The sequence below is a fragment of the Eptesicus fuscus genome, chromosome 15 (genome assembly GCF_027574615.1).
Source record: "Eptesicus fuscus isolate TK198812 chromosome 15, DD_ASM_mEF_20220401, whole genome shotgun sequence".
NCBI classification, from domain to species: Eukaryota; Metazoa; Chordata; class Mammalia; order Chiroptera; family Vespertilionidae; genus Eptesicus; species Eptesicus fuscus.
The window spans coordinates 18,796,457-18,811,855 of NC_072487.1; the positions used below are offsets into that span (position 1 = coordinate 18,796,457).

Here is a 15,399-nt window from a genome sequence, read left to right on the forward strand (position 1 = left end):
GATATTTTAACAGCAAACTTCATGGAAATATTTGTGTGAAATTTCACAATCAATTTTTCTCTTGCCATATCAGAAATTTTACTAATTTAAACAAATTTACCCTTTACTTTTTGAACTATGGACTTGTAGTTCATAAAATATACTAAATATACTAGTTAAAACTCTATAGGATCACAAATCTTAATGTATTTCCTTCTACATACTGCCAACATCTTATAGGAATGGTAAGAAACACACAGGAAAATTTATCAACTATTTCAGTTAGTCTTCTATAAAAAATTCAGGGAAGGAACAAGTATTATGAAAGAATGCCAAAGAAACAGAAATTATCCCAGTCCCTAAACTCATCTTGAGAGAGAAACAGTATAAAAGGCATGCAACATGAAAAATAAATGAGATAGAAACCCTTTGTGACTGAGTACAGAGTATGTGAGACCAAGGAAGTAGGAGTAGGAGGGGGTACTCTGAGAAGCATAGCATAGCCCCTTCATAATCAAGTAGCTACATGTCATTAGTTCGTTAGCCTTTAGCAGACCACATCCAAGATAAACACTTGAAAATCAGTAGCAGATTTTTGAGTGCAAATTCAATCTTCAAAACTCTGTATTTTAAAATACATGTCTTATATAAAATACCTGAATACTTTCACGCTTGTTTCTGTAAGATTTTTTAAAGTGACACTCTCTCCCCATCAAAAAAATAATTTTTAAGAAAATCACATACAATCAACACATTACTGCAATGTTAACAGTATCACATTTTTAAATGATACTGAATTTGTAATTTTTATATTAATTAAATAGTTTAACCCATTAATATGAATGTCTTTATGAGGAAAATCAACATTTTTCAGATATAAATTTGCCTAATTTCTTTGAAGTAAAACTTTATTAAAAATATTGTGCATGATCAAAATGTATTTGACACTGCTTATTTTCACAAAGAAGTATTCCAGTATTTCTCTTCTATTTACAACTGGAGCATACCTGTATTTTCAGTTTTTATCCCACCATACCAGCGGGATGAAGAGGTCACACTTAAATCTTTACAGCCCTTGACACTTTACTGTGCAGTAAGAATGTGGCGATAGATTTCTCAAACACTTCATGGCAGAAAAGTTTCTCAGGCCCTCCTGTCCTCCATATAGCTGATTCTTTGCAACAAGGGAGAAAGGAAGCAAGTCCACCTTTCATGGTAAGTAACATGTGGTTTCAAATCAGACACAAAGAGATAAGAGAAGGAAATATAAGAAGTAAAGATGCAATTTGACACCTTTCTGATTGCCAAAATATAAAAGATCAGAGAGTAAGCACTTTTCCACTGAACTGTTAAATCTATTAGTATAGACTAAACACCTGCATGTTTATTCCACAAATGCCTGTTTGAGATGAAAGTTTCTATTTAATTAACAACACTTTTGGGGAGACAATATTAACATACCTCATAATGTGTAATGTATTTAAGAAAATAGTTATGCCTTTACATGCTAAAATTATAGATAATTCCATTTATGAATGGGTCAATTCCACAAACTACATAAGGGAGCATACATTGCCTTTCCTAACCAAATGTTAATGTGCAACAATAACTACAGTAATAGAGATAATTTTTTTAAGTTTACTTACCAGCTTTATACGCTATTGAATTAGAAGCAGGTACAGACTTCTTATAACACAGAAACACACTGGAACCCCACTGTAAAATATAAATTAGGTTTTAAAAAAGACAAAATAGAAAAAAATTTCATTTTGTTGAATATCTTTTAAAGATTCTGATTATTTATTCAGGGAGTCTGTTTAAAGCATGTTTATCAAAACAGACTATAATAATAAAAGCATAATATGCTAATTAGACCAGACGTCCTTCTAGACGTCCTTCCAGATGAAGCCGGGGGCTGCGAGGGAAGCCCAGGTCCTGGGTGCCAGCCAGCGGCCAGAGGGAAGCCTGGGTCCTGGGGGCCGGAAGGAAGCTGGTGCTGGCAGCCGGGGGAAGGAAGGCCTACTCTTGCAGGGCCTCTAGTATAGTATAAAAAACAGCAAAACATGAAGTTGAGAACATTAGAAGAAAAGAGTAAAATAACACTGCCACCAATGTTAAACTGACTTGAAGACAGTTTCAAAAAGTTCAGAATTCTGTAGTAATCCAGAAATACCTATATTTGAAAGAGACAGAAAAAACTAGAGTGGACACCAGAATCCAAACGGGGAAAGACTGGGGTCACTGGGGTGCTATAAGTCATTACCTCCAGAGGCAAATCTGTCCTAATAACCATGGATGCATCAGACCTCTCTACCTATACATTTAAGCTAATATTAGTTTGATATAAACATATTTTTCAAGATAAATCTGATCCAATAGTAAACTTTAGTCTCATAAAACTATAAATCAAATGTATATGTTCAATTTTCTTCTTCATTAGAGCCCTTTTAAAAAATAAGTATGTATGGGCTTAGTGCATAGAGTGTTGGCCTGCGGACGGAAGGGTCCCGGGCTCTATTCTGGTCAAGGGCACATACCTCGGTTGCAGGCTCCTCCCTGGCCTGGGCCCTGGTCGGGGCATGTGCTGGAGGCAACCAATCAATGTTTCTCTCACATCGATATTTCTGCCTTTCCCTCTCTCTTCCACTCGCTCTAAAAATCAACGGGAAAATATCCTCCGGTGAGGATTAAAAAAGAATAAATTTGTTTAAAAATAAAAAATATATATATATATATGTAAATATATATATATGTAAAGCCCGGCTGGTGTGGTTCAGTGGTTTAGCCTCAACCTATGAAGTCAACGGTGCAATTCCCAGTCAGGGCACATGCCTGGATTGTGGGCTAAATCCCCAGTAGGGGGTGTGCAGGAGGCAGCCCATCAACGATATCTCTCCCTTCCACTCTGAAACCAATAAAAATGGTTTTAAAAAAATAAGTTTGTAAATATCTCTATATATAAAAGGCTAATATGCAAATTGGCCCCTCGTGAGTTCAACCGGGAGACCAGGAGTTCAATCGCTCACTATGAGGTGTGCTGACCACCAGGGGGCAGCGTGGAACAAAGGAAGGCCCTGGCTGGCAGCCAGAAGGCCCCAAACGGCCCTGATTGCCGACCAGGCCTAGGGACCCTACCCATGCACGAATTTCGTGCACTGGGCCTCTAGTTTAAAATAAATATATATAAGAGTCCCCATCCAGACTCCCTGCAGTTTTCCTTAAAAAAAAACCCCACACACCACTGAAACCCAGAAGTTAATTAAACCTCTAATTAGCATTAACAAAAGCAATATTAGCATGCACCACCCCCAAAAAATTCCTGGCTTTCAGTATCTATTTTCTGAATGAAATTATTCTAAAGCATCAGGTAGCTAAAGATTTTTAAATTATTATGTATCATAAAAATTAGAAAGCTAAAAATAATAAAAATCATCAAAATATAAACTGAGAGTAAATTATATGCCCAATAATCAACAGGAATCCAAAAATTATGCTTTTTCTAAAATATGAAACTTTATTCTTACCATTCCACAATTTAAGTTTTTGTCAACTTTGCAGAAAGTATGAGGAGGGGTTTCTCCTTTACTGGTTACAATAACACAGATATCAGTTACAGCCAAGGAATTCTGGGGCCGAACTGGAGAAGCCCTTCGATAAGTGATAAAGATTCTTTGTGAAGTAGTTGAACTATTGTTGACATTGGCACAGCGACCATAGGGTGTGGCTTGGATCACTTCACATCCTGAAATAAGCCTTTCTTTTCCTTCATATAGAACTCTGCATGACAGGAAGGGGAGAAATAGAACAGTAAATAAAGTTCAGTTTAATGCTGGTTTTAATTTTGGAAAAAATAATTGGTCTCTTCTATTGTTTCCCAAATCTTAATTGCAAACAAAAACTAAAATTATTACTTTGGGAAATATATATCTCTTTACTATTTTTCAACAGCTAGAAGTAAAAATAGGATCAAAGAACCTGATTTTTTTTATTGCTTATTACAAGAAGCATATGAAACAAGAAAAGGGCAACACTGCAAACATGCTCAGGTCAATTCATAGAAAACAAGTCTTCAGATATTTTCACAAAATTTTCCTTCATAATTCCTATCAAAATTTTACCCTTAAAACTCCTTTATTGGGTGAGTTAATAAATAAAAATATATCTCATCATGAGGTCATGAATCAGCAACTTTAATATAGTAAGATGTCAGTATTTCCCAAACAGATCTACAGAGTCAACAAAGTTCCTATCTAAGTCCTAGTTGCCTTTTTTTTTTAAAATATATTTTATTGGCCGAAACCGGTTTGGCTCAGTAGATAGAGCGTCGGCCTGCGGACTGAAGGGTCCCAGGTTTGATTCCGGTCGGGGGCATGTACCTTGGTTGCGGGCACATCCCCGGTAGGGGTTGTGCAAGAGGCAGCTGATCGATGTTTCTCTATCATCAATGTTTCTAACTTTCTATCCCTATCTCTTCCTCTCTGTAAAAAATCAATAAAAATAAATAAAAAAAAAGAAAAAGAAAAGTATCCTTGGGTGAGGATTAACCAAAATAAATAAATAAATAAATATATTTTATTGATTTTTTTACAGAGAGTAAGGGAGAGGGAGAGTTAGAAAGATCAATGAGAGAGAAACATCGATCATCTGCCTCCTGCACACCCCCTACTGGGGATATGCCTGCAACCAAGGTACATGCCCTTGACTGGGATCGAACCCGGGACTCTTCAGTCCACAGGCCGATGCTCTCTATCCACTGAGCCAAACCAGTCAGGGCGCCTTTTTTAATAGAAATTAGCAATGTGTCCAAGTTCAAATGGGAATGGAAGGGAACCCGTTTGAAAAGCAATCTGGGAGGGAAGTGGGACAAATTTGGAAGACTTGTACTCCCCCATTTCAAAACTTAACTTCTATTATCTTTTCTGCATGTTTGAACACAAAATAAAAAATGCTGGAGAAAAATACTGATTTAAAAGTCAATGAATCTAATCAGTGGAGAAGATAAGAACCTTGGATAGTAGTCTGATTCTTTATCTTAATAAACATATCTGACATATAAGAATATATTATCCTGCCCTAGCCAGTTTGGCTCAGTGGAAAGAGCATTAGCCTGCAGACTGAAGGGTCCCAGGTTCGATTCCAGTCAAGGGCACATGCCTAGGTTGCAGGCTCAATCCCCAGTGTGGGGCATGCAGGAGGCAGCAGATCAATGGTTCTCTCTCATCACTGATGTTTGTCTTTCTCTCCTTCTCCCTTCCTCTCTGAAATAAAAATATATTTTAAAAAAATGAATTGCAGAATAAGAATAATTAAAAAAGAGAGAGAATATATTATCCTATTAAATTATACTTTATAGAGAGTATTTAACATTATGAGGGAATATCAAATCTTATTTAACTTAACTTACTTTCAGGAAAAAAAGTATTATTTTTGTAAATATCTTATCTCAGTTTATAAACCAGTCAAAAGGGTCAAAAGTTGAACAACAGTGTTTCATATTTAAATGAGGTAGGTGCTTGGCTCAGTGGATAGAGCGTTGGCCTATAGACTAAAGGATCCCAGGTTCGATTCCGGCCAAGGGCACATGCCCTGGTTGCAGGCTCGACCCCCCCCCCCCCACACACACACACACAGTAGGGGGCATGCAGGAGGCAGCCAATCAATGATTCTCTCATCATTGATGTTTCTATCTATCTCTCTCCCTTTCTCTCTGAAATCAATGAAAAAATGTATATATTTTTAAAAAGAAAAAAAGAATATGGTCCCTTAAATGTTAAAAAATAAAAAAGAAATTAGTAGGGGGCAAGGGGAGAACTTGCCTTAGGGAACTGCAAGATGTATATAAAAAGCTACTAGCAACCTGAGAACATCTAAGTATAATTATCTAAGTCATCATTTTATTTTTAAGTTGTCCACTGAACCACAAACAACAACAATCTTTTAGAGATTCGCATCCTTTCTATTATGACTGTAGAGGGGGTGGGGGAAGGATGTGAAAAGATGGCCTTTAAAGGATGGCTAACAGAGGGAACAGTGAGGGCTAGACCATAAGTCCCTGCCTGGTTTACCTTCAACTGACATGGATATTATAAAAATTTTATTCTATAGCCATCCTTATATATATATTACCTATGTTCTTAAGACAACCCATAGAGAAAATTGTTAAAAACTGAGAGTAAATCCATTACATGTCCAGAACCACTCCACCTCAATCAATAATTGGTGTTCACACTCATTTTAACCTCCTTTTCCCTTCTCAAAGGAAAAGCCCCTCCATGAAAGGCTAATCCAGTCATCTATGCTGTTGCTATTACCCCTTTAATCTGTTTCATAATTAATACTACCTCTTACTCCTATATATCAGCTCTTCCTTCTCAATTTGTTTCTTTCCTTCAATATAAAGATGTTCAAAGTTATTTATCGCCTGGAAGAAAGGTTAAAAAACAGCCCTTGACTCTGCATCCCCTCGCCCCTCAGGTGTCCTAAAGCATTACTTCTGAGGATTTTGTTAAAATACAGATTCTGATTCAGTAAATCTGGGTAGTGCCTAAGATTCTGAATATCTAACATGCTCACAGGCCCTATGGACAATACACCTTGAATAGCAAGATCCATAACTATCTTCTCTTTTCCTTAAAGTCAAGCTTTCAAAAAGAAGCCTCTATGACTCAAGTGCCAATCATTTCTCAACCCTTTCTAACCTGGCTCCTGTAACTAATCCTACCTAATAAAACAGTAATATGCAAATTGACCGTACCTTCGCTACACCCACCAGCCACGCCCACCAGACAATCAGGAGCAAATATACACATTAAACCAGCAAAGATGGCGGGGGGAGAGGGGGAGTGCCCGCTGCCAGTGGGATCCAAGCCATGATGGTAGACTGGGGCAGGCGGTTAGTGCTGGCAGCCGGCTGACCAAGTCCTGGATAGGGGCTTCAAGTCAGCCGCTGCCAGCGGCGGCTGACTTGAAGCCCCGATCAGGGATCACTGACCAGGGCAGGCAGCATGGGTTAGCGCCCCCAGCCGCCTACCCAGGTCCACCATCACAGATCATGGACCAGGGCAGGCGGTGTGGGTTAGCGCTGGCAGCTGCCTGACCAGGTCCCAGATAGGGGTCACGGACCAGAGCAGGCAACGTGGATTAGTGCCGGCAGCTGCCTGCCCAGGTCCGCCATCACGGATCACGGACCAGGGCAGGCGGCATGGGTTAGTGCCCATAGCCACCTGCCCAGGTCCACGATCATGGATCACGGACCAGAGCAGGTGGCATGGATTAGCGCCGGCAGCCGCCTGCCCAGGTCTGCCATCACTGATCACGGACCAGGGCAGGCAGCGTGGGTTAGTGCCGGCAGCCGCCTGCCCAGGTCTGCCATCACGGATCACGGACCAGGGCAGGCAGCGTGGGTTAGTGCCGACAGCTGCGGACCAGGTCCGCCATCACGGATCATGGACCAGGGCAGGCGACATGGGTTAGCACCTGTAGCCGTCTGCCCAGGTCCACGATCATGGATCATGGACCAGAGCAGGTGGCGTGGATTAGCACCGGCAGCCGCCTGACCAGGTCCTGGATAGGTGCTTCGAGTCAGCCGCCGACAGCGGCAGCTGACTCGAAGCCCCTATCAGGGATCATGGACCAGGGCAGGCAGCGTGGGTTAGCGCCCGTAGCCGCCTGACCAGGTCCCAGATAGGGGTCACGGACCAGGGCAGGCGGCGTGGGTTAGCACCTGCAGCCGCCTGCCCAGGTCCACGATCACAGATCACGGACCAGGGCAGGCGGCGTGGGTTAGAGCCGGCAGCCGCCTGCCCAGGTCCACCATCACGGATCACGGACCAGGGCAGGCAGCGTGGGTTAGCGCCCGTAGCCGCCTGCCCAGGTCTGCCATCACGGATCACCGACTGTGGATTAGCACGGCAGCTGCCTGACCAGGTCCCCAATAGGGACTTGGAGTCTAGCATAACAAAAATAATATTCAGCAAAAGCAGGAGACAAGGTTTCATAAGTTCTCCCCCAGGTCACCACTGTTCTCTTATACATTTTAATTATCCCAGACTTTGCCTGATGGGATTTGATTTGAATTATGCCTGATAGAGATTACATGGCATGAATTGTAGGCTCATTCTTTTTGTGGTTGCCTGACTGAGAAAGGCCTTGGAATGAGAGAAGGCACTTTTATTTTCCTTTTTCATTCTATAGAGACTGAGGAATTACAGTTATATGAAGAAGTTAGTGAGAGAATGAAAGTCTCATGCTGTATTTTTCTGTAAGTTTTATCATGTGGACTATCAAAAACTTGGTGGGATCCTTTTCAAGAGGTGTTACAAAAATTATGTTGGAATTAACATTCAAGAATAAAAGGAGAGAAGTGAGTGGTGGGTAAAGGAAAGAACTTTGTCCTAGAAACCAAATAGAAGCCACATAAACCTTCAGATTCTTACTCATTGTGCTTTGGAGGTATTAAAGGATAATTTTTTAAAAAGGTAAAATCATGACTCATAATCTGTATAGATAAAAGGCTAAGTGACAGACATTTGTCCATCCGTCTGACCAACCAGTACATATGACGCACACTGGAAATTTAAAAATAAACTTTGACTTGCACACGTGCCATACATATAAAGCTCTCGCTGGCGCTACTTGGAATGTTGCATTTGGTGGGAAAGTTCTTTTCAGAGGGGATTTTTGTGCCACCATGCTATACGATTGGCCATAGTACAAATAAGTTAAAAGTACTGTAGTGTTTGGGGATGTTTCAGATAGTTGTCTCTTAAAACAAATATGAGATCAGAGGATTCTGCTTATAGTGAATGGTTAGTAAAACTTGGAGATGGCAAACTTGATAGCAGTTTTCATTTAGGAATGGATATTATTGAAATTCCCCATGAAATGATTTTTAATGGATCTATTATTAAAGCCACCTTTGGAAATAGTATATCTATAGATAATATTAAAAATATATCTAAACGTGCAATTCTTTGTTCAAAAAATGAGCACGTTCAAAAATTAAATGAAGAAATTTTGGATATACTTGATGGAGATTTTCACACCTATTTGAGTGATGATTCCATTGACTCAACAGATGATGCTGAAAAGGAAAATTTTCCTATTGAATTTCTTAATAGTATTACTCCTTCTGGAATGCCGTGTCATAAATTAAAATTGAAAATGGGTGCAATCATCATGCTATTGAGAAATCTTAATAGTAAATGGGGTCTTTGTAATGGTACCAGATTTATTATGAAAAGACTGCGACCTAACATTATCAAAGCTGAAATATTAACAGGATCTGCAGAGGGAGAGATTGTTCTGATTCCAAGAACCGATTTGTCCCCATCTGACACTGGCCACCCATTTAAATTAATTCGAAGATAGTTTCCCGTTATGCCAGCATTTGTGATGACTATTAATAAATCACAAGGACAAACTCTAGACAGAGTAGGAATATTCCTACCTGAACCCGTTTTTGGACATGGTTAGTTAATGTTGCTTTCTCTCTCTCTCTCTCTCTCTTTTTTTTTTTTTAAGTATTTTTTAAAATATATTTTATTGATTTTTTTACAGAGAAGAAGGGAGAGGGACAGAGAGTTAGAAACATCGATGAGAGAGAAACATCAATCAGCTGCCTCCTGCACACCTCCTACGGGGGATGTGCCCACAACCAAGGTACATGCCCTTGACCGGAATCGAACCTGGGACCTTTCAGTCCACAGGGCGACACTCTATCCACTGAGCCAAACCAGTTATGGCTGTTGCTTTCTCTTGAGTTCAAAGAGCATGTTACGTTAAAGTTGTAAATACTTTATCTCAAGGGAAATTAGTCAAGCACTCTGAAAGTGTTTTTACTCTTAATGTGGTATACAGGGAGATATTAGAATAAGTTTAATCACTTTATCAGTCATTATTTGCATCAATGTTGTTTTTATATTACGAGTTTGTTATTATTGTTATGTCATTTTGTTATTGTTTAGTTATTAATAAAATTATGTACTGTTTTCCTATACATTGTACTCATTTCCTTTTATCTCTCACACTTTTATTATAAAGAAAGGGCAAATAACAATATTAAAATATTTCATCTAATTAATTCCCTTTCAATGTGCACAAATTTCGTGCACCGGGCTACTAGTCCTATATAATAAAGAGATAATATGCAAATTGACCATCACTCCAACACACAAGATGGCCATCCCCATGTGGTCAAAGATGGCTGCCCCCATGTGGACACAAGATGGCCGCCACAAGATGGCCGGCAGGGGAGGGCAGTTGTGGGCGATCAGGCCAGCAGGGGAGGGCAGTTGGGAGGGACCAAGCCTGCAAGCGAGGGCAGATGGGAGCGATCAGGCCTGCAGGGGAAGGCAGTTAGGGGTGACCAGGCTGGCAAGGGAGGGCAGTTAGGGGTGACCGGGCCTGCAGGGGAGTGCAGTTAGGGGCAATCGGGCTGGCAGGGGGGCAGTTAGGCATCGATCAGGCTGGCAGGGGAGTGGTTAGGGGGTGATCAGGCTGGCAGGCAGAAGCGGTTAGGGGCAATCAGGCAGGCAGGCAGGCAAGCGGTTGGGAGCCAGCAGTTCTGGATTGTGAGAGGGATGTCCGACTGTGGGGTCCCAGATTGGAGAAGGTGCAGGCTGGGCTGAGGGACACCCGCCCCCCACGGGCACGAATTTCGTGCACAGGGCCTCTAGTGATCCTATAAAGTTGTATGACTACCATCCTAATTGCACTGACTTGCAGGAAAATGATGGAGGCTAAACAGGGTGGATACTAAAGGAGTTAAAAGGGTGCTGCTGAAAGGTCAATCTTTTAGCTTTGGAAATTTAAACATAATGAGGTCCTTTGGCCAGGCCTGCGTGGCTCAGTGGTTGAGCGTAGACCTATGAACCAGGAGGTCACAGTTTAATTTCCAGTCAGGGCACATGCCCAGGTTATGGGCTTGGTCCCCAGTGAGAGGTATGCAGGAGGCAACTGATCAATGATTCTCATCATTGATGCTCCTCTCTCTCTCTCTCTCTCTCTCTCTCTCTCTCTCTCTCTCTCCCTCCCCCTCTTCCTTCCTCTATCTGAAATCAATAAATAAATTAAAAAATGAAGACCTTAGGATAATTTCACCAGAGCTCTACTGCAACACTGGAGGAGGTAATAAGCACAACAAGTAGTGGTCAAATGCAGCAGCTTGTTACCTTTCTTAGTACAGTATCTGAACAACTATCAACAGAATAACCAGCAACCAACTGCTTAAAAATAATTAATGGAGCCCAAGCCGGTTTGGCACAGTGGACAGAGTGTCGGCCTGCGGAATCAAGGGTCCCAGGTTCGATTTCCATCAGGGGCACATGCCGGAGTTCGGGCTCGGTCCCCAGTAGGGAGCGTGCAGGAGGCAGCCGATCAATGATTCTCTCTCATCATTGATGTTTTTAGCTCTTTCTCCCTCTCCCTTCCTTTCTGAAATCAATAAAAATATATTTTTAAAAAACACAAAAATAATCCATAGAATAATCAGGGAAATTTGTACATGATGATACTAAGTAATTAATAATTTTTTGAGATGTAGTATTATAGTTACATTAAAAGAGAGAGCTTGAACATAAGAAAATCAATTGATATAATACATCACATTAATAGACTGAAGGAAAAATCCACATGATCATCTTAATTAACAAAGAAAAGGTATTTTGCAAAATCCAACACATTTTCATGATAAAACTCTCTCATAAAAACAAGAGTAAAAGGAACCTTCCTTAACATAATAAATGGCACTTATGAAAAACTCACAGCTCACATCATATTCAATGGTGAAAGATTGAAAGTTTTCTACCTAAGATCAGGAATAAAACAAGGATGCCTGCTTTCACCACTGCTGTTCAACGTTATGCTGTAAATTTCAGCCAGAGCAATAAAACAATGGGGGCAAATAAAGCAAAATGCAAAGGAAGAAATAGAAAATCATCTCTATTTGCAGATGACTTTATCCTATCATTTTTAAAAATCCAAATGAAAGCTAGTAGAGCCAATAGATTTAGCAAACTTGCAGGGTTCAAGATGGCAATACTCTCCAAATAGACCTACAGATTAAATGCAATCCCCATGAAAATTCCAACAGAATGTTTTGTATAAAGGGACAAACTGATCCTAAATACTTTCCAAGATACTCAAGTACCTATGTTTTTACTAACTGATGGTAACTGTAATAAACAGAACAGTGTAATACATTACATGTATATATGGAAAAATATTATAGCTATTCTAAAAATACAATTGAATAAAATGCTTTTGCAGAGAAAACTGTTCATTAGCTGTGGATTAGATAGTAACTATCTCATAACAACTATTCTCCTTCTAAACTGTAAATACTCTCCTTGTGGTACTAAAAACCACAAAGCACAGTTATATTTTTTAAAACAGGAATACTCCTTTGTTAAATAAGTTCAGGGCTTTGAAAAAACCCATCACATAACCCAAGTAGCTCCTTTTAAAAAAAATACTGTCTTTTATTGTACCTTCTTGTTCTTTTATGTTTAATTAATAACCTTATCTGATAAGTACAACAGAAATGGAATCACATTTCAGGCTCTATGTCTTCATTTCAGTACTTTTGAAAGGAATTGATCTAATGATTTAAGTACAATGCAAAGAAATTCAGTAAGGTTGGACAGAGATATATAATATACTACTTCAACCTGAAATAATAAATAATAATAGAACTATCAAGGACTTCAAATTCCTATTCTCATGCACCTTAAATAAAATTTTTTCCCTTCACTATAGCAAAAGAAAATAAGTCATGGTACCCAATGTCGGTAAGGGGTGGTTTATCTCTTCCTCTTTTATAACAGAGGAAAAGTTCTGGGCTTTTCAGACTTCCATAGTTCAAGTTTGCTTGGAGAGCTGATGGAGTGGCTTCAACACAAGTATAACCTTCAGGTACTGTTTCCCCAGCTGATTTGTTAATAACTGCAATGTCTATAATTGGAGCTTTAGGTCCAGTTGACTTAGTATCTAAACGATTTATTTCTTGATCCAATAGAGTAGATGTATCAGTGAGACCTGCCACGACAAAGTAGTCGGTCACTCTTGGCCCTTTGTCTTCTATCATGGCTGCTATTATATTTCCTAGAAGAGGAAAAAAAAAATCAATTAAATAAAATACTTTATCCTGGCTCTCTAAAATTAAAGTATTCCTGAGTTAACAGTGATCAACTAACCCACTTCTCAGCTGGATTTATAATCAAACTAGAGGCCCAGTGCACGAAATTCATGTGTGTGTGGGGTCCCCTCAGCCCAGCCTGCACCCTCTCCAATCCAGGACCCCTTGGGGGAATGTCCGACTGCCGGTTTAGGCCCCGATCCCGGGGATCGGGGCCTAAACCGGCAGTCGGACATCCCTCTCACAATCCTGGACTGCTGGCTCCTAATCGCTCACCTGCCTGCCTACCTGGTCACCCCTAACTGCCCCCCCCCACTCCGCCAGTCTGATCGCCCCTCACTGTCTCTGCGTGGTGGCCTGGTCACCCCTAACTGCCCCCTCCCTGCCAGCCTAGTCACCCCTTACTGCCCGCCCCCGCCAGCCTAATCGTCTCCAACTGCCCCCGCTGCCAATCTGGTCAGCCCCAACTGCACCACCTCCCCCCCTCCACTGGCCTGGTCACCTCTTACTGCCCCCCCCCCTGGCCTGGTTGCCCCAACTGCCCCCCCCCACCAGCCTGATCTCCCCCAACTGCCCCCCTGCCGGCCTGGTCGCCCCACACAGCCTGCGGCTCGGTTGTTTGGTCACCCCTCACTGGCCCCCCTGCTAGCCTGGTCGCCCCACGCAGCCTGTCTGTTCAGTCATTTGGTTGTCCCTCACTAACCCCCCTGCTGGTCTGGTCATAGGCAACCATCTTCTGAGGGTGTGAGGGTTAATTTGCATATTACCTCTTTATTATATAAGATTATTGTTATTCTATTAAAGCCTGTGTTAGTATCATCTTATGAGCTTTTACCTCCTACAAAGTACAAATTTGCAGCATAAGTTCATTTGTAAGATTACTATCATCCTTTCATGTGCCTAAACCTCTGTTAAGAATAATCAAACTGGCCCTGGCCAGTTTTTCCCAGTGGTTAGAGTGCCAACCTGCACACCAATGGGTCTCGGGTTCGATTCCCAATAAGGACATATACCTGGGTGCAGGTTTGATCCCTGATCCCCAGCCCAGTTGGGGTGCATGTGGGAGGCAACCAATCAGTGTGTCTCTCTCACATTGATGTTTCTCTCTCGCTCGCTCTCTCTCTCCACTCCCTCCCTGCCTTCCACTCTCTCTAAAAATCAATGGAAAATAAATAATCAAACTATCAGAGGTGGGCTCCAGTGCTTTCCTTTGAGCAAAATGCACTTAATAAACAATATTTAGACCATTTAAAAAATCATTCTCTTTTAAATTACAGAATTCCTACAGCTACACTTTACATTTAAAAAGAGTTCATCATGAATTAGTCAAGGTCTAATACACAAAAAAGAAAGGTAATGGTAATAAGTATAACTAAATCAGTATCTTAATCCAGTTAGAAGTCAGTCCCTTATAGTGAAGAAACTTTATGTAAACACCGTATAAACTATATTTAGGAATCATAAATATTTCATATATAAATACCAGATAGAGCATAAAAAAACTATAACCAAAGAAGATAAAATTATATAAAATACACATTGGGTACTACATGGTAAAAACCTAGAGAATATGAACTTTGAGTCAAGATTTCTATTATCTTTAAACTCAGTACCTCTAAAAATAAAATTAAGCTTCTGAGGTTTTAGATATTTCCAAAGATTTTATATGCTTTTCAAAAACAACTTTCTTGCGAGGTATAATTTACATACAATCATAAACATATTTAAAGTGTACAATTTGGTAAGCTTTCACAAATACACCTGTCAAACCAGTAAACATATCCAACACCCAAAATTTTTCTGTACCCTTCATTATCCCTCTTCCCACCAAGAGAATGAATGATCTGCTTTCTATTACCATAGGCCAGTTTCTAGAATTGATATACATGGAGTCATATAGTATGCATTCTTTGTCTGGCTTCTTTCACTCATCATAATTATTTTGAGATTCATCCATCCTATTTTATGTATCAATAGCTCGTTCTTTTTTATTGCTGAATAGTCCACTGTTGAATATGCCACAATATGTTTATCCATTCACCTATGTAGTGGACATGTGAGTTATTTTCAGTTTAGGGCTATTAAAGCTGTCATGAACACCAGCGTACAAACCTTCTGGACATATGCTTTCATTTATTGTTGGTAAATTTCTAAGATGAAATGGCTGGATAACCTGGTAGGTGTATGTAGTTCTAACAAACTGCCAAATTGTTTTCTAGAGTAATGTACCATTTTACATTCCTACTATCAGTATATGAGAGTTCCAGTTGTTCCACATCCTCTCC

General features: G+C 40.3%; 1 protein-coding gene across 1 annotated transcript in view; it reads right to left on the reverse strand.

Moving 5' to 3' along the window:
* Nucleotides 1–15,399, reverse strand: part of DENND4C (DENN domain containing 4C) — a 117,512-nt gene that overhangs the window by 75,861 nt on the left and 26,252 nt on the right. Inside the window, exons 2-4 of the mRNA XM_054727027.1 lie at nt 12,759–13,080; nt 3,504–3,756; nt 1,626–1,695 (exon numbers count right to left, since the gene is read on the reverse strand). Coding sequence (XP_054583002.1) covers nt 1,626–1,695; nt 3,504–3,756; nt 12,759–13,063 — 628 coding nt within the window. The 5' untranslated portion in view covers nt 13,064–13,080. The remainder of the gene's footprint in view (nt 1–1,625; nt 1,696–3,503; nt 3,757–12,758; nt 13,081–15,399) is intronic.